The sequence below is a fragment of the Pungitius pungitius genome, chromosome 5, assembly GCF_949316345.1.
Source record: "Pungitius pungitius chromosome 5, fPunPun2.1, whole genome shotgun sequence".
Classification (NCBI taxonomy): domain Eukaryota; kingdom Metazoa; phylum Chordata; class Actinopteri; order Perciformes; family Gasterosteidae; genus Pungitius; species Pungitius pungitius.
In genome coordinates this window covers 14,858,007-14,877,522 of record NC_084904.1, presented here as the reverse complement: position 1 = coordinate 14,877,522, position 19,516 = coordinate 14,858,007, and the positions used below count along the sequence as shown (strand labels likewise).

The following is a 19,516-nucleotide window of genomic DNA, read 5'->3' as shown; positions in this document are numbered from 1 at the left end:
TTAATACACAAGAAGCAGAGCAGTAGATGCAGACAACTGCAAGACTGAAATCATCCCTTATTCAAAAGAAATGCTGGAAAATATATGCAAATGTAAACAAGCGACACTCTGGGAAAAGTCTTGTTGTAGCATGTTGAACATTATATACGGAAAGGCATAGTATAATATGTTAATTTAATATAAAAGCATTAAAAAGACAAGTACGGGTATATGAAATCTAAAATAAAAACATGTTATAAAAGTGTAATAAAAAAAGTCAAAATACACCCAAAAAGCCAGGCCATAGTATGTTAACATAAGGCATAGTATAAAACAATCAAAATAAATGTATATTATATTATGATTAAAAAGAATCATTATTCTACTTACGCATGACTGAGCCAAACACAGTCCGAGTCCAACCGAGGCCCCGGAGTCTTCCTCTGTGCCCTGCGGTCCACCTGACAAATGCAGCTTGAGACGGATGCGGTGATCTGTAAAGATGTGGGCACAACAGTCACTGACCTCACGCTGCAGGGATCGCCAAATTCTCCAGCGTGTGGTCATAAGCCAGGAGTAGAGCGAGTGGTGTAATAGCCTTGGTGCCTCACTACGAGCCTTTAAAGAGTCATTGTATGTTATGTCACAAAGGTCACAATAAAATATGTAATGTAAATATTAGGGCCGGGACTTTAGCGCATTAATTACGATTAATTAATTACAATGTGAATTAAGATTAATTAATTACACAAAAAATAACACATTAAACATTTCTTACGCATTTTTACACTTATTTTTTGCACCGCGGAACGTTTCTCACTGGATGAGTTTCGGAGGACCGATTATACTGGAGCACCAACCAGCGTTCATGACTTCAGACAACAACAAACCACAGTGAACATGAACGAAGAAGCTGACGAGACCGTGCCGGGTGGCCCCGTGAATGGGAGATTTTATTATAATAAACACACGAATGGAAGCGTCGATAAGAGCATGGTTGTGTGCAAGCTACGCAACAAGGAATTCACATCGAGCCTCAAGTATCACCTCAACGCAAAACAATTAGCAGCTAGCGTGGACGTTAGCTCGACGAGTACAAGGACCTACACCCAACCTACACTGCACCGGATGACTGGTTTAAGGACCAGGGTAACTAAGTCCACGTCTGAAAAAATAACCAATGTTCTGAATGTACTTGAAAGTATTGGTCTACTTAAAAAAAACTAGTTTACAGAAGGTCTACTTACCTATAGGCTACCTGAATTTCTGAAAGTACTATATTTCTAAATATGCTATTTCTACACTTGTCTGCTGGAATTGTTTGAACAAAAATTAAAATCCATGTGAAAAAAATTACTTCTCACTGTTCTCAGGTCAAATATTTATGCAATTAAAATGTGATTAATTTTGATTAATTAATTACAAAGCCTCTAATTAATTAGATTAATATTTTTAATCGAGTCCCGGCCCTAATAATATATATATATATATATATATATATTGACCTTACATATATTTTTTTATAATAATGTTTTACCTATTATTAAAAAAAAATCTTTTCTTTTTTGACCCTACATATTTTGACTTTTTTCACAATATTTTTTTTCCCATGACATGACTGGAATGATCTTAGATGGAGCAACCTACACGTCCCTGTCACTAATGCCAAATGCCCCAAATTTCTGTACTTTAAACCTTATCTGGGTTCAACCCTCAAGGGACATGGTGGCTCTTCCTAAATCCTTTTTTAGTTTTGGGTAACTGACATTTTCCAGTGAGCACAAGACGTTATTTCAACGTTGAAATATGGTTGAAATCGGGTTGAAATGAGGTCTGAACGTCTAAGACCTCATTTCAACGTCTTTTCAACCGGCGAAAAAGTGCGAGAAACCTCAACGTGCTAGAAAAGGGTAAATTTCTCGATGATGTGTAATGTTGTAACGTAAGGTTGAAAGAGAGACGATAATATCATTAAGATTATCATAATAATGAATGAAGTGGTCGGCGAAATTTGGTCTACGCAAAGACGTGATTTCAACGCATTAAAGATTTTTCTTAAAACGTCATGAATATGGAAATACAGAGTGTGAGTCTGTTACGCCGCCAACCCCGGCTCGGGAGAGGAGGCGTAACAATATGCTTTAAGGACAAAATAATGCGGGCCGTTTCAAACATTAGTTGAAAACACGTAACTCTGCTCACATCTGTAACGCGCATGCACACGTTCTTAGACCCTTGCAGCGCTTCCATCGGGTGCACCGCGAGGGGAAGTGTGTCCGGGAGCAGAGCGACGGCCCCAATACTCTGTAAGTACGTGAGTGTTTGAATGAAGCATACCTATAACCAGATATTTTACTTGTGCTGCCCACTCGATACGGGAAAGACTGTTATTTTGGTAAGCTAGTTAGAGTTAGCGCAGATTGTTTGCTAGTTAGCATGCTAGCTCGGAGCATGCTTAGCGTTCAACATGAACTGGACCAAAAGTAAACATCATAGAGTATTTTCCTTGTGTTTGGTGTTGCTAATGCGTTAGGTTGTTGCTGTACCATATCATATTATTGCCGTTCCCATGTCATGTAGAAAATACACGTTTTTAAAACAACGCGGCCTAAACACAGTTCGCAGCTGAATTCAACAAGCTGTGGTCTGTAAACAAGCTAGCCAATACATCGTAAGTTACTGCATGCTTAAAGCAACATTGTAAAGTATGGTACTGTGTAATATACCTGGAAATGTTACTCCAGAAATGCCATAATTTGCAGATGAATTGTTTATAATGTCATAAGTAAACAATCTATAAATAAGGGTTCTCAAACACCTCCTGCTGTTATCATTATTAAACTTTTTATTACTGTCATTATAAACCCAAATTACACACTTTTTCCTAAAGTCTTTGTTCTTCCCTCCTCACAGGTTCCTGTGGATGAAGGTTACATCTGATGGAGTTTGTCCCTGCAGTTGTCCTGCCTTACACCTGGCGTACTACTCTGAATATTTGAATAATTTCTGTCGTAGGAATTGAACATACTGTACATCTTTAAGTTGTTCTCTCTGTACACAGCTACTCCTCCGCTGTTCTCCCTGGTTTTGGTTTTGTCCAGTTGAAAGGAGTTTTGCGTGTGCCGATGTGATGGTTTTGGGACAGGAAGCTGGAAGGTTTACAGACTGTAAAGCTCCCTCGGGCTTATTTTTCATTTTGGGTTGAACAAAATAAAATTAATTGAATTGAACGAACATGTTGACTAGAGGCATCTGCAACTGAGGGGTGTTCTGCGCATTCTGAATCATTGAGTGACGATGAGGGAGACGGAGCTGATTTCAGGTATACGATCCGGATTCAAGTGACTCAGAGCCAAATGAAGTGCCAATGATTCAGAAAAATGGTTTACAAACACAAAATTCTAAACTGACTGGTTCGTGTTGTTGCTGCACTTATAATTTCATAGTTTATTTTCACAAATTGTATTTTTGTATTCTGTTATGTATAGGAAAAGTGTTGTTATATTGATATGAATAAATACAAATTAATCAAATTGTGTTGTCCTTGTTATGGGCTGTTGACATGACAACTGACTGTGTGTAACTTGTACTTTTCCAGCGAGCAATTTATCCGTTGAAAAGACATTGAATAGACGTCTATGGCCCGACGTTGAAAAGACGTTATAAAATGGTTTAAAAGTGAAAGTTGTTTCAACGTCTATTCGTAAACCATTTTGCAACGTCGGGCATAGACATTCAACGTCTTTTCAACCAAAAAATGTTCATTCACTGGGCTGAATGAGACACATCTGCTCATCTTTACTGACTCATCCGGCCTTCTCTCCCGTCAAAAAGGTGGAACCCTATAGGCTATGTAGCATGGCTAATAAGTGATAAAAGCTAAATTAGCAATTAACATCAAATTTAGTAAATTCATCATTCAAAAGATTGATCATCATTCTTGACAATGCCATCATAAACCAAGTGACCGCACCTTGTGTTTCTGCATAACCCCCAGGGTACACTTCTCTGAAACAACCAGTGGGGACAATGCCCCCACAACTACCTCCGCGGTAGTGCGCTCAAGACTTGGCAGGAGCGGGATTTGAACCCACTGGCGGCGCTTAGAGAGGCTTTCGGCTCCTTCTTGCAGCCCTACACTACCAGTCTTGGTCACATTTTGGCAACTTTGATTCTCCTATTTAACCTTGAGCATGCGAGTTAAACCTCAAAACTCTTTTTAAATGCTATTTCCACATCTGGGCTTGAACCCACCACCTTCAAGTGCAGTGCAGGGGCTTATGTCAGCAGCTCTCGCTGTGCTACTTCACCACACACTAACCAGCCCTTTGTTTGTTGTATTTAACCTTGAGATTGCTACTCAAACCTGAAGTAAAGCCAAAGGCTGAAACCCAAGACTGGGCTTGAACCCACCACCTTCAAATGCAGTGCAGGCTTGTGGCAGCAGCTCTTCCGCTGTGCTACTTCACCACACACTAACCAGCCCTTTGTTTGTTGTATTTCACCTTGAGATTGCTACTCAAACCTGAAGTAAAGCCAAAGGCTCAAACCCAAGACTGGGCTTGAAACCACCACCTTCAAATGCAGTGCAGGCTTTTGGCAGCAGCTCTTCCGCTGTGCTAATTCACCACACACTAACCAATCCTTTGTTTGTTGTATTTAACCTTGAGATTGCTACTCAAACCTGAAGTAAAGCCAAAGGCTCAAACCCAAGACTGGGCTTGAAACCACCACCTTCAAATGCAGTGCAGGCTTGTGGCAGCAGCTCTTCCGCTGTGCTAATTCACCACACACTAACCAATCCTTTGTTTGTTGTATTTAACCTTGAGATTGCTACTCAAACCTGAAGTAAAGCTAAAGGCTCAAACCCAAGACTGGGCTTGAACCCACAACCTACAGGGTAAGGACAGTAGCTCCTCTGCTCTTGTGCTGCACTACCTCACCATGCACAAATTACATTTTTGTTTCTCGTATTTAACCTTGAGACTGCTACTCAAACCTCAAAACTCTTTCAAAGCAGAAGTGATGTCTGCATGAAGGGGCATGAACCCACAACCTCAGACAGCAGGTTGGAGCCTGCAGCCCTTCAGTTGTTCCCTTGTGCTATTCAAGCACATGCCTCATTGTGTCCGTTTCTCATATTAGACCTTGGGAAACCTCAAAACTGTTTCAAAGTTTACAGTTTGAAGCCCTGACTGCAACCAAACCCTCCTTCTGAGAGAGCAGGTCTGAACTGAGGATCCTCCACACTTCAGCCTTTCTGCTATCTCCCTGCACCGTTCCACCACACACCTGTTGATGCTCTCACTGTTCTCAGGTCAAATATTTATGCAATTAAAATGCGATTAATTTTGATTAATTAATTACAAAGCCTCTAATTAATTAGATTAATATTTTTAATCGAGTCCCGGCCCTAATAAATATCCATGGAACGGTATGTTATCAAATTTCATTAGAATTCATATTGTAGTATGAATGTTGTTAAAAGTAAAAAAATCTAATTTAGACAATTTGTACTTCAGAAAAGTTATGAATGAACTTCCAATATTCCAATATAATGTCCCCCCCAAAAAACGCCATAGTATAGTACATTGTCAAATCAAGCATGTCAAAAAACTGTATAAAAAAGACAAATCTCTTATTTTGTCTTATTTTGTTATATTATAAGGTATAGCATATTGAGAAAAAAGGTTCCAAAACTCCTATTAAAAATAAGTAATGGTATAGAAAGTCAATAAATAGTAAACTAAATGTAGTATAGCATGACAAAAACATTGGGCATATTTCCTCCACTGGGAGTAGAAATTTACTCAAAAGTGTCGACGCAAACAAAATAAATGTGATATTGCTGCTTCAGTAAAAAAACAGTGTCTGCCAATGTCTCTGCTCATGCTCCAAATATCGCAGTTCAGTTATTTTGTTTTGACAGACATGAAACATTCATGCACTGCAATTCAATGGAAAATATGAGCTCATAATCAATGAAAGTCAACTGGAGATATGCCTGCCTCTTGTCACTCCCTCATTAACCATGTGACTGAAGGCACTCGCATAACAATTCAGAAGAGAACCGTGCTTTTCACCAAAGAAAATACCAGAGGTTTTCTGCACCCGTTTTATTTGACATTCACACGTTCACAACACACGTGAAACACAAACCCACCCCCCTCGGCGCAGTTGAGTCAGACTCTCTCCCGAAGCCACTGTTGTGTTTTGTGGTTTGACAAACGGCCCTGACCTTCGCTGCGGGGCCGACCGCGGCGCGGCTCGATGGCCCTTTGAGAGGTGCTCTGACATCGGCGGAGTGCGGACGAGGGAGCCGAGTTGGTTAACGCGAGTGAGGAGCTGACCAGAGGTCTTGTTCGGTTGGTGCTGACGACAAAAATAGAGACACAGGTCCAACGTCTGAACATGTGAAGGGGTCCAAAAAAAAAACATCAAACACAACACAACATCTTGTGGGAGGCCTTTGTTTTGCACATCCATTCAGAACAGGTGAGTGCTGCCAGCCTCAAAAAGTCAGTTCAATGTGTGAGAGCAGCATACAGAAATCTCACAATACACTTAACAAAACTGTGCACAGTATAAGTTTGACTAGTACAACCTTTAATCCAGCCGATCAGCACATTGTGACCTAATGTGGCTGAAAACACATTTGATGCACAGCCAAGAAAACACAAAATAACGTTTCACAAGATGGCCGCGGCGGCTCATGTGACCCAGTTACAATAACCATCACAGACGTCAGAGTGCGGAAACCTCTCGGTCGTCCCTACAGCAAATCCCAGAACAATCGTTGATTTACACAGGGAAAAAAATGATTTGAGTCAGCCAGTGACTCCCATCGTGTTCACGTGGTCATTGACTGCCAGCTAAACGCTCCCAGCTGTCCTCCCACCCAGCACACAGCCGCTCCCAAGGCTGCCGCCGCCGTCACGGCCAGGCCGGCCCTCAGCACGGCGCCGGGGGGGCGGCCGAAGCGGACAGGGGCCATGCAGGCCAACATGGCCACGGTCACGGTCAGGGTGAAGAAAATGGAGACAGTGGTGTTGATGGCCACTATCTGGCCGAACTTGGCAAAGGGCACAATGACGCAGAAGAAGAGAGGGACTGTGGAGATCACCGTGGTGATGGCACTGGACACTATGGCAACGCCGACATGGTTCACCGCCTCCAAGGTCCGCCTCTGCCTCTCGGGCCCGGGCTCCTGCAAACAAAGCAGAGATCAACGAGAGTAGCGGCGCCCTCTTTATTCGCGAGTCGGCAGGGCGCTTTTATTAAATGCCAAATCGCAGTTATTATCTGTGTGTAAACACGCGACATGCCAGTGGAGGCTTTTCTCATTGCTAAACAAACGCACACTCCCGTACCGAGTTATGACCATGAGTAGAGGAAATGGCCTCCCCGGCCAGCAGATATCCCTCCACCAGGTGTAGACAGTAATCCACCGAAGATCCCACCAGTATAGAGAGAGAAATTGCCTCCACTGCTCCCATCTCCCAGCCCAGCCAGTACATGACCGCCACAACCAGACAGATCACTCCTGTTCAAAGCCCAAAAAACTCTGAATGATATACACACCATTCCAACCCAGGCATGAATATTTGGGAATTGTTTTTATCCAAACGGGAGCTACTTCAGAATGTGAAAATACCCATTTGTCCTCTCTTACCTAGGATGGTTATGAGCACTGGGAGCAGCAGCAGAGGATGGGCAGTAAATACCGACACAGCTGCCACACAGATGGCCAGAGACAGCAGCAGACTCCAGAGGGCGCTCTCCACACCTACCAACAGACCCCAGAGCAGTATAACCTCAGATCTTCACCTCCTCATCCCGAGGATGTCAGGTCACAGAAATCAACACATCATTTTGACACTGACTGACTCGCCTATTATTTCCATGAAGATCTGTTTCCAGTGCTCGCAGGTCTGGAATCCCCGTTTCAGAGCGGAGGACTGCGGCAGTGAGGCGAGCTGCTCCTGGAGGAAGTTTTCCCACTGAAGGAAGTCCGAATAGGTCTGAAAGGAGGATTTTCCCTTGTACGTGGTCTTGGGAGAACAGAGGGTAGGAAGAACATTACGCTGGATGGGGGCTGCCCTGGTTTGCAGGAGCACGAGCTGAAGGATGGAGGGACTTACAGACTCAAAGGCCATGGACAGCCAGCGGACCTTTCCCCCACGCACCCCCACTGCTCCGTGAGAGAGCTGCCCGGGCAGCAGGTTGGGCTCAGGGAGCGAGTGACATTCAGGATGCAGCAGAGGCAGAACAGCTGACAGTTTATTACCTGAAGGGAACATAGGACGGAACCTTTTACACAGGTGACTCTGCTTTTGTTCAGTGTCCTGGTAGTTAAGCACTTTGTAAAGTCTTTTATTTATGTGGTGCAAACAATGATTATTTTCATTAACATTTTATGATTATCAAAATATTCAATTTGGTTTATAAAGTGCAGTGACAAAACACACAATATTAATATTTTGGAAGATAGAACAAGTGGGTTTTTGACACTTTTTATTCAAAAATCAACAATTCAATTAATTAACTATTTCAGCCAGATAAGGTTATCATTGTTTTATGATATTGGCTGGCAAAATAAAAGCTTTCCTTGTTAATAGTGTTTGGATGTTACCTGAAGGCAAACACTGCGCTCCTCCTGGCTTTACAAGTTGTGTGTTTGCACTAATTGCTTTACAGATTTTGCACAGAAGCTCCATTTCCTGGAAAATGTCAAAGTCTGGATCCAATATAATGCTGCCCTTTGGAGAGAATTAAACACCATGTCAAAAAGTCTGTCTTTTTCTCCCATTTTGTGGATTATTCAGATGAAACTGACACAGGTGTGACCCTCACCATATCGCCAATGACGTGGTTCTCCCTGTTTCCGGTTCGATTGACTCCCAAGATGCCAAACACAACAAAAACCATCGCCCCGGTGTCCACCAGAGGACGAACAGCTGGATGTCCACATGCACCGCCGCTGCATGGGTCGAAGCCAGATGTTTTGGATGATTTCGTTTTGGCAGCAGAAGACAGATCTTTGGAAATATAACCAGAACAACTCTCACCAGGCCTTAATTTATACGTTGTAAAAATATATCTGTATGAGTAGAGTAGCTACTGAGAAAGAAAAAAATACCTTTCCTCATGTGACAAAAGAAAGAAAGAAAACCGAACAAACGGTCTCAATGTTAATGGTGCTTTCTGACACTTGCTCTCTCACCACTGGGAAGTGGAATATAAAATGTCCCCTGTGTGGGTCCATCAGGCCCAGAACCGATGCCGCAGCCAGGCGGGTGGACACACACGCGGCTGGGGTGAGGTCTCAGGCGGCGCTGGGCAAAGCACAGTCTCCTAAAAGCAGAGAGCAGAGTTTGAAATGGTAGATTGCCCACTAAAAACACATGACAGTCCATGTGACTCCCGATAAAGTTTTTATTTTTTTATTTGTATGTTGACCTGCTGTGCGGCTGCAGGGATGACGCGATATAAAAGGAAAACTCAGGGTTCCAGCCGTGACGCGCCTCACACGAGGTGGATGTGATCATCCAGCTGGGGTGCGGGTGGTAAGCATGGGAAACACACACTGTCATTCTGGTGGTGTAATTGCCATGGGGCTGATTATAAGCCTATTCAGATAAAACAAGATTAGTTATCAGCCGCTTTCGCGGCGCATAGCAGTTGGGAGACGTAATGGTACAACTAGCTACACCGCTGCTGTTACTATTTTACCTGAAAGGATGGGACCTGTTCATGCTCCGTGCTGCATTGTGTCCATGGGGACGGAGTGCTGGTGTTGAGGGAGAAGCGGTAAAGGGTTGTAGAGGCTCCAAGGTCCAATTTTGATATGAACACTGTCAGTAAAGCACCTGAAAAAACGCCCCACAAAGTCCAATATTTTAAAATAGTTGGAGAGGTTTTGAACAAAGAGGAAGAAGATTTTTACAGGCGGAATTTCACCCGTTTGGTTGGCGCTTGAATTTGGCTTTATTGATCTCAGAGCAGTAGAGACGGTGGCTGCGCTCTCGCTCTGCTGATGTGTGGAAAACTTAAACGTCGACGAGGAGGCGTGGGTGTACAACTGATGGGGCTTTTCCATGAACACACCTGGAGGTCACAACAAGCAACTTGGCTCTTTGGTTTGGATCTGTGGGAGTAACCGGCGCATTGGATTTCAATCGCTCCCACCGTCTCACCTGAGCACATGGGGCAGGAGATGCCTTGGCCACTGAGGTTGCTCCTCAGAGCCAGCAGGCTCTGGAGGTTCGTGTCCCGGCGGAAAAGAAGGGGGGCGTGGGTGGCGGGCCTCAGGAGGCAGCAGAACCCGGCCGACAGCAGCAGCACCAGGAGGAAAACACCTGGGTCGACAAACGATAAATGATACTCAGACAGAGAGACAGACAGGCACCAAGAATCAATTACAATCTGGCCTTAAAAGGAGGAGGATAAAATCTCCCCGATAGACACTTCCTCTGGCGGAGATGAGCTGACCTTGGCTGACAACGTCTCTGAGAACCAAACTGTAGACATTTCTCCCTGATCTTTTACAAGTGCCATGTCGCGGGAGTTTTCATTGATTTATATCAAATCTCACCCAGAACAGCCTTTCGTCGCACCACGGACGGCTCTGCCACTAAGTGCTTCAGAGCCCACCGGAGATTGGTGCTCACCACGCCCACTCGCTGCTGGCCCGGAGGGGGAAGAGGTGTCTCCACTGACAGGGAAAGGACGGCCGCGTCGTCTTCTGTGTCACACGAGCCTTGGGCCAGGACAAACGTATACTATATTTTTAAATCCTTTAAAACCCCTCCTCATGATTCACTCAATGTGAGGGAGATGATGATCTCACCTGGCTCCATCTCCACCGTCAACAGTGCCACATCATCATCCCCATCCGACAAAGGAGCGGGGCTCACCGACAGGCCCGAAAACAGCTTCCAGCTTCAGCGGCAGGAGGCAGTTTGGGGAGAGGGACGGCTGAAGGGATTACAACGTGCCCGTGGTGTCGCACAGCTTGCGCAGAGAAAAACCCACACACAAAAGTAAGCAAACAACGCCTCACCGATTCAACCAGGCGTGTTCCTGAGGCTCCACACAGTTGGTCCAGATACAGAGAGCTGCAGGCATCAAGGCGGACACGCAAAGCCAGCAGCAGCTGACAATGAGGGCCATGAAGAGGCCAAAGTCATGCACGGCTGGAATCTGAGTGCACAGTGTAAGGGAACCTGAGGTTTAATTTGTCTTTATCTGCTGAGAGAGGCACTTTGTCGTTTACATCCCTCGTACAGGTCCTATTAAGAGCTGAATTTATCTTCTTTGACTACCTGAGAGAAGGTGTTAGCAGCATAGGCAGCTGCGGTGGTGAAGGAGGTGAGAAAGGTCGCTCGGCCCGCTGTTTTAATGGTGTAGATCATGCGCTGCTGCGGTTGACGCAGGTGAGAAGCCTGTCTGAAGGTGCTGATGAACACAAATACATCATCCACCCCTGAGCAAAAGTGAGAGAACATAAGAGCAGCCTTATTACATAGTAGGGCAAATATACTGTAAATCATTTGTTTTTCAACTGAAGGACTGGTTTAACCCTTTGGAAAAATACACTTAACTTTTTTGCTTAAGGTTAGATGAGGATATTGAAACCACTCTCAGACATGATATCAAACAATGAATTCATTCATTTTCTCTTACCAATACCGATAATAACAAAGGCTGCAACTCCATTGAGAATGCCCAGGTACCTCACGCCAAAGGCAACATGGTAAAGAAAAAGAGCCATTAGGCAGCTCAGTCCAATGCTAGCAAGTCCGAAGAAAGTCAGAAACACTTCAGAGAGAGAACAAAGCACAAAAGAGCTCATTAACATTCGTACGGTAGATAAACATGTACAAAAATGAGGGGCTTCAATGTAATTGAAGGTGATACTCTACCAGAAAAGGAGGTGAGGACATAGACGAGCACAGTGATGCAAGCTCCACTGATGACCGCCAGCATCATGTCATTGTGGAAGGTGTGTCTCACCTCATCATCAAACAGCTCTGTTCCACCATACAGTACCTTCACCTGGCTGTGAAAAAGGAGAGCACTCACACAATCACGTCACATGTGAATGTTACTTTGAGGCAAATGAACGGGATGATCATGTAGTGTAAAACGAAGTTACTGGACCTGGTAGATTGCTTTGCCAGGATATCTGCGTACTGAACAACAAAGTTCTTGAAACGGGATCTTTGCTCGTGAGCTCGGTCCTGCGTGGAGTAGTAGGAAGGAAGAGGAGCTCCGAAGTGGATCTCACTTCGTAAGAGGGAGGAGGAGAGATGCTCGGGGGACAGACCCTCATCCACGTACCAGTAGAACTGTGGGTGGGTGATGGCCAGACTCAGAGAACCTGGGAACACGAACATGGCAAATAAGCAGCATTAGGAGGATGCCCCCCCCCCCGCACCCGCTCACCCACACTTTCTTCACTGTAGGCTCACCTTGAATATCAGCCAGATCTGGGCCCATGCCATCGTAGTATATCTTCCCTCCCCTCTCACTGGGGTACAGATAGGACAGGAGTGAGCTGGGTGGGGAGCAGTAGGACGGCCCCAACGGGAGATCCCTCAACATCTCCAGAGGCTTCCAGCAGAACTGGTGAAACTGCGGGTGCTGCATGAGCAGGCGCTCCACGTGGTGGATTGTCTGCAGACGTTCGGGGGTGAAGATGTTGCGATCGCCGTCCCCTTGAGCCACAAACACCAGCTCGATCCTCCACAGAGCCTGGCTCTGCAGGTAGTAGTTGGGAGCGAACCGGCGCCTCCTGATCAGCGGAATGGTCCAATTCTCCTCCCCTGATCTCTCTGTCTCTCTGGGATGCCCTGCCCCCTCATCACTCCTCTCTGACGTTCCTCCCTCGCCGTCATCTCCTGCGCGTAAAGGGTCCCTTCGAGGAGCAGACGACCTCGTGGCCCCGTCGTCGGTCCTGTTGGATGCCCCCCGTCTGCTCAGCCTCTCCAGCAGGAGCTCCCTCAGGGCATCAGGCTCGCCGTCATCCAGGTCTCGCCTACGTCTGTCCCAGGACCCCAGCTGGCTCTTCACAGCAATGGAGAGGGCGTCGAAGCGCTCGGCAGAGAAGTGACTGTGAACCTCGAAGGCACTGTAGGAGAGGTCTATGTCCAGAGGAGGGCAGTAGTGGAGCATGTAGGCAAACAGGGCGCACGGCAGTGAGACAACAGCCCCTAAAACCACTCCACTGGCCCAGGGCTGTGTGTACACCCAGCCTACTGCTCTCCAAAGTCCAAGAACACCGGCCTCCCCACAAAAACAACCCTGTCTTGTTGCCGGCGTTACTCCATCGTCATCCTCCTCCTCCTCCTCCTCCTCGTCCTCCTCGTCCTGCCCTCCCCAGTTGGTCTGAAACAGCAGTGGCGCATCATCCACATCCATGCTGGCACCTGTGAGGGACACATAGCACCACTTGATCATCGCTCATTTTAAGTAACACCCCTCCCCCCCCCCCCCTCTCTCTCTCTCTCTCTCTCTCTCAAGGCAGCAGGAGAAAAAAAGATGTTTGAACTGCCAGCTGACATGAGCATTAGAAAAAAAGATGGAAAAGGTTTGAAAAAAAAATGAAAATGAAGTGTGTCCTCAGTCGACAAGCAGCTTCTCCTGGCAGCAAGCATACGAGGAGGGGAGACTTTTTTACTTTTAAGGGGAAATTGTTGTCCGAGTCCTGCTTTGAAATGCTGATCACAAGAGCTTGAGGGTATGTGTGTGTGGTTGGGGGGGGTTAGACAGGTTAAAAGCTGTGATTTCATTATTCTCTGTCTATGAATCACCTCCAGCAGTTTCTGCTCTGCAGCAAATTAAATCGGTTGACTTGTCTAATTACTGACAAGAAGATCGAGTGTGATATCAGACGGGGTTGAGGAATAAGAAAAGCTTTATCTCCGGTGATGGGCACCCTTTGAATAAGTGTGTCAGTAGGGGGCCTCTTTTTCCGCACTCCTCTACACACCAGATACAGCAGTTTGTATTCAAGTGGCACTGAGCCCACTAACTGCAGCAATTTGTCTATTCTCCTTAGAGCGGTGCTTTAAGGTCAGCCAGGTGACAAAGTGACTCTGGAAGATATCTGCGCTCAGCTCTCTGGCTTAAGTGAAAAATCTATCATGAAAAATAAGGATTTAGAAAGTGACACCATGTAATCAATATTTGTAAAAAAAAAGATGTAAAGACTCTTCTAGTTGGAAAGCAGAGAAGAAAAAGATTCTGGAGAGAAATCTTGGAGCACAAAGTAAACTGGAGGCTTGTAGGTTTATAGGATTTGAGTTTGTGTTCTTACACTTGAATAAACTTTATTTTATGGCAGGATTATAGAAAAAAAGAGTTCATGTTTGCTGGGGAAAAATCTGTCGTCTACTAATGTGGTTCACTGTAACGGAGCGGCTCGTAGTTTTAACATTTGACACTTGTGTCAACAAAATGAAAGACTAGAATATGGCAGCTGATTGCTGGTTGTCTGCACGTTAATATGTTAATATTATTATACTGAGCAAATATATTCTTCTGTGATGCCATAATGAAAGCCACTTTTCCTCTTGAGACGTGTCTGTTTGTGTCCGCAATATCAAACATCATGGAACAAAATATATGTGAGATATAATTGCGCATTAAGAGTCAATTAAATTGAGTTGAGTTTTAGTAAATAAATTATTGTAATCCTCTTACATTTCATCATATCAGCCTCTGCAGCTTGTTTTGATAACGGTGCACTCATCAACAGAAGATGAGAGGAGACATTTAGACAGACACAGAAATATGATGAGACAAGAGGCTGTGGAATAAGAAACACACACACAAACCCACACAAACCCCCCCCCCCCCCACACACACACACACACGCACACACACCACAGCCGTCACCCTTCAAACAAACAACCAGCACCTCATGAATCTATTAAATAAAATGCGCTTTTCTTCCAATTCATCTTCATGGGAAAACATCTAAATGTGACTCCAACAGGCAGAACAAGTGTGTCTGTCTATTTCAACGTCAAAACAGGCTGATTAGTGCTGCAGACCTCACAGTCTGACAGTTTGAGCAATTCGTTGGTGAAGAGCTCCGTGATGAACGCCAACCCCCGTGTCCCCTGCTGCGTAGCGGGTAACGCGGGGGGGGGAAAGACGACTGCGTGGGTCTGCACGGCCATCGGGACGCTTCCTTTCCCCTCCTCCTCGTGGAGTCTGACGGTTCTTTGTGTCCAAGAGCATTGCACCACATGTGACATGATTATGAATGGTGTGCAGGTGAAAAGCACTGCAAGGAGCTCGGATGTGTTCCAAAGCACTGTTTTACTGTGGATTAAAAATAGTGTGTAATTTAAGATTAGGTTTTTTTGTGTTTACGAAAGTAAATTCTGTCTCCCTCAAGGCTCGGCCTACATGTTTGTTTGCCTAAATGTAGTTTTTGCCTCAAAACAGAGATAAATGCAGTCAGGCCCCCGGAGCGAAAATCTATTCGCAGCTTTTAAGGTATGAATTTGTGTATTAAACGATTGGAAAGCACTTTCCTTCCCTCACATGAGACACGATTTCAACTCCCCGCTTAGCTTCTTTTGCTTCTTAATATTTTGAATGGGGTGTTGCCCCACGCAGCCTCTGCTTGTTTGTACAGCAGTATTAGACACACTGCATTGTGCAGCACACCGTGTTTGAAAGCAAAGGTACTAGACCAGGGGCCTGTTTCAATAAGGAGGTTCAACCAACTCTGAGTTAAAACTTGAACTCTGAGTTGACTTACCCTGAGATGGGAAACTCTGAGTTTTCGGTTACAGAACAGCTGAAATGAGTTAGTTCAATCAACTCTGAGTTGACCTACTCTGAGTTAAGCGCGTGCACCACAACTATAAAAAGCCATTATCAATGGAGCGCAGATATTACGAGTCACCATGGCAACAGCGCCAGACAAAAAGAGGTCTTCATATTTTTCACCAGCAGAACTGGATGTGCTTATGCAAGCATATGGAGAGTACGAACATATATTTTTAAAAAAAAGCAACACGGCTGCAGCGGCGAAGGACAGAGAGTTAGCTTGGGAGAAAATAGCTGCTCGAGTCAATGCGTAAGTTTACATTTGAATTACTGTTATACAGTGTTGTGTGTAATTAATTTCTATGTAATCTAAAAACTAATTTAATTCCGTAATTTAAAGTAAAATCTGATGTAATTGCATTTAATGCTGCATAAACTATAAAGCAATTCTGTATAAAACAATAGTGGATTTAACATCAAATTTAAAAGATATATTTTTTCAAGAATAGTTCATGCAATTGTATAATGTTTATTTGAAAGCATTAAAAGTGCAGTTTCTTGTCTCTCCTTGTATTGTTCAAGTGGTTGAAGTTGATATGGGATTTAGAAAGTAATTAGTAATAAGTAGACCAATACTTTCTAGAGATAGTCATTATTACATTAATCTAATTACACTGTTGAAGAAGCCAGTTGTAGTTAGTAATATAAGTGACTTGCCCAACTGTTATAATATCAGAAGTGAAACTGGAAGAACAGTGTGTTATTCAACCTAATTTTAATTTTCATGTAGGTGCAATCCTGCACATTAATACTGTGGATGGACCTCCTGTTGACATAGTCCGCTTCATTTTCGGAAGGTGCAATGATGGGAATATGTGTGCCATCAATGCATCCAACCACATTCGGAAATCCTAAAAGGAATTCTATTATTAGTTTACTTCCAGGGGTCGCAGCAATATGCTCTTAACTGAACGTCATTTATCAGGTTAGCCTCATTTAAACCGATTTATACATCACTGACCTGCAATCCTGTGAAACTCCTCTTTGATGGCTTTCACGGCTTTGTGCCCAGGAAACAGCACAAAAATTCGGAGAAAGCGCTTAAGAGCGAGGCACACTTTCCTTACAACTCTGCAAACAGTAGCCTTACTGATATGTTCTGCATCCCCAATGTTATACAGAAAACTACCATTTGCAAAGAAACGTAATGCAACGCAAAGCATCTGCTCGGATGTTAGAGCACGGCCGCGATGGCTGATGTTTCTGATGTAAGGATGGATGAGATTATGGATGTATCTTATTGACTGTAAAGAAAAACGGTACCGCTCAAATAAAAATGAATATGGATATGACAAAAAATCCACTCTGGGTCTCAAAATCCTCTCCCGACGTAAATGCAACTCCCTACGGATTAATGCAGCCTCTTCATCCACAGGATCGTCCATAAAAGGACATGCCATTTCATTCACTTGATTTGATGCGCTCTGCGTGACTGAAATGTGCGCAATGAATGAATACCGAAAGAATGAATGAGGTGATTAAATACCACTTCCTCTTTAAAAAAGGGGAGGAGACGAAATAAACTCTGGGTTTCCCGAAGAAAACCTGCTCCCGACCAGGTTAGGTTCACAGAGTAAGTTGCCATGGTAACTGACTCTGAGTATAAGTTACCTCTCTTTCTGAAACAGGCTTGACTTACTCTGCTTTCTCAGGTTTAACATACCTCCCATTCTGAAACAGAAAACTCAGAGTTTCCCTCATTTCAGGGTTAACATACTCAGAGTTTTCACTTAACCTCCTTTCTGAAACAGGCCCCAGGTTTTCTCATGTATGTTGTCTCCGGTAAAAAGGCAAATAATCCGAGTGTCAGTGTTTTTACCCTCCGTTCCATCTCTGGATTGCGCCAGGTAGCCGAGGAGGGAGCTCTGAGGAGTCCCAGCATGCTGCCAGCGTGAACCTTTCACCTCCAATCATCTGTCTCCACATCTCTCTCACCCCCCTTTTGCTAGCCATCCCTCACTCCTTTGCCCTTTTCCTCCTCCAATATTTCTTTCTTTTCTCTATCCCATGCTTATAGGTGAGATGTGTAACCTTTATTATTGACAGCAGCTACGGATAACCTCACCCCTCAGTTTCATCTTCTTCCCATCTCATCCAATATAGATATCAAATGCTGCCCAACACAAATTCAGCCCTGGTGTAAACTGGGCAAACCACCTCATTTAAAGAGGCATCGATTTCCCCGCGTGTGCTCTATGAATACATTCCTTATGCATGAGCGCTCAGCGGTATGGTTATAGCGGACGTGCCTTCCATTCTTTACGCACTGTGAATCTGGATAACGGGGCTCAACTCAAACTCCAGATTAATTTGCACCTTGACGACTGTGTTCATTTTCTCATTGTGTTCTCGATGAATTCATGCTCGCGCTGAAGGGAATGCCAAGCCAGGTGTAAGGTGTGTGTGAAGCATCCTGGTGTACCATGCAATTTCTCCCACTCTTTCACATGAATTGTGGCAAAAATGAGCCAGTGGTGAAGATAGTGATTTTTTTTAAGCAGCATAAAAACAACACATTGATAACAAATAGATAACAACAAACCTCAGAGTTGCAATGCTATGCAAAACTCTCTTAATTGATTTGTTAATTCTTGTTTGAATTTCATTTGGCAGTAACTTACATATTCGTGATTGCGGTGTATAACCTTCAGAAATGACTATCGATATCAATACGTCAAAATCCAAAGCATCCCGAGCAACAGAGGAGAGTCTTACCTGAGGCTGACGACTCGGGAACCCAGGTGGAGCGTTCAGGCCCACTGGGTCCACTTGTATTGTGCTGAACTTGTGCTCTGCTATTTTATCTCTCTCTCGTGCCCTTGTGCGGAAGAAAAAAGAAAATCACTGCTTTATTGTCATAGTTAATAACTCATCATATGAGAGACACCAAGGGAACCCTGACTGACAAAAATCTACTCCCACCCTACTCCCCTCACTCTGAAGGAGTCTTCTAATCTCAGCAGTTCAGAATGGGTTGTTTTCCTCTTTTATGCTCCTGTGTCCTTTCTCTCTCTCTCTCTCTCTTTTTCGTGCGCCCACCCCTCTTCTCTTAGGCGGTTGTCCAGGCGACAGAGTCAGTGAGAGGCATTTCTTCCCAGAAGCTCCCTCTCTCTCTCTCGCATGGCTTTGTTCAGCTTGCACTGCTGACTGGCTCCACGGTTGAGGAGCGGAGAGGAGTGGATCGCAGCCGGGAAACCTCCCGTGAATCCCTGGAGAGCGGCAGAAAAGCCTCGAGTCATTTCGAGAGTGGATTAAAACATGCCTCGGGCTGGTTCCAAAATAATTCAGCATGATTTGTAAGACCAAAGCAATGCAGTCGTCACGATAGTGCAGCAGAGAACCCTCCAATGCTGTCAGAGTTGGTATGGTCTAGTCTAGTCTTATTGGGAAGAGGAGGAGGAAGGGGGGGGGGGTATAATAGGGTGAACACAATAAATTGGTACAAAAACTGCAGGAATTATGAAATAATTGCTTTAAAATCTTGGTCAATTTTGTTTCCAAGCATCACTCATTTAATCCATATCTGTTGTAGATGCATTTATTCCATCTAACAAGTTGTTTGGGAGGTTTTGTGAAATAATTGACTTTGACTTGCGTTTAACTTGTTCACAACTTGTTTCTTGTGTGTGTGTGTGTGTGTGTGTGTGTGTGTGTGTTTGGGGGCATTTGAGGAGTTTGTCAGTCACCC

General features: G+C 44.5%; 1 protein-coding gene across 1 annotated transcript; it reads right to left on the bottom strand.

Moving 5' to 3' along the window:
- Window positions 1–6,086: 6,086 nt before the first annotated feature.
- On the bottom strand, window positions 6,087–19,160 carry disp3 (dispatched RND transporter family member 3). Its single transcript, XM_037481596.2, has 21 exons — window positions 18,544–19,160; window positions 12,453–13,409; window positions 12,142–12,361; window positions 11,904–12,040; window positions 11,665–11,799; window positions 11,304–11,464; window positions 11,042–11,181; window positions 10,829–10,920; window positions 10,574–10,738; window positions 10,176–10,337; window positions 9,940–10,086; window positions 9,712–9,848; window positions 9,439–9,608; window positions 9,203–9,333; window positions 8,833–9,017; window positions 8,612–8,738; window positions 8,121–8,266; window positions 7,871–8,030; window positions 7,652–7,765; window positions 7,350–7,522; window positions 6,087–7,186 (listed from the first exon to the last, which is right to left on the bottom strand). The coding sequence occupies exons 2-21, from the start codon at window positions 13,399–13,401 to the stop codon at window positions 6,830–6,832; spliced, it is 4,008 nt and encodes a 1,335-aa protein (XP_037337493.2). The 5' UTR covers window positions 13,402–13,409; window positions 18,544–19,160; the 3' UTR covers window positions 6,087–6,829.
- Window positions 19,161–19,516: the final 356 nt, after the last annotated feature.

Coding starts and splice junctions, on each gene's coding strand:
- disp3 (XM_037481596.2), bottom strand. CDS start 13,401: ATGGATGTGGATGATGCGCCACTGCTGTTTCAGACCAACTGGGGAGGG. Junction 11,800..11,903: donor TGTCCTCACCTCCTTTTCTG/GTAGAGTATCAC, acceptor CTCTCTCTGAAG/TGTTTCTGACTTTCTTCGGA. Junction 10,338..10,573: donor GCGACGAAAGGCTGTTCTGG/GTGAGATTTGAT, acceptor TTGTCGACCCAG/GTGTTTTCCTCCTGGTGCTG.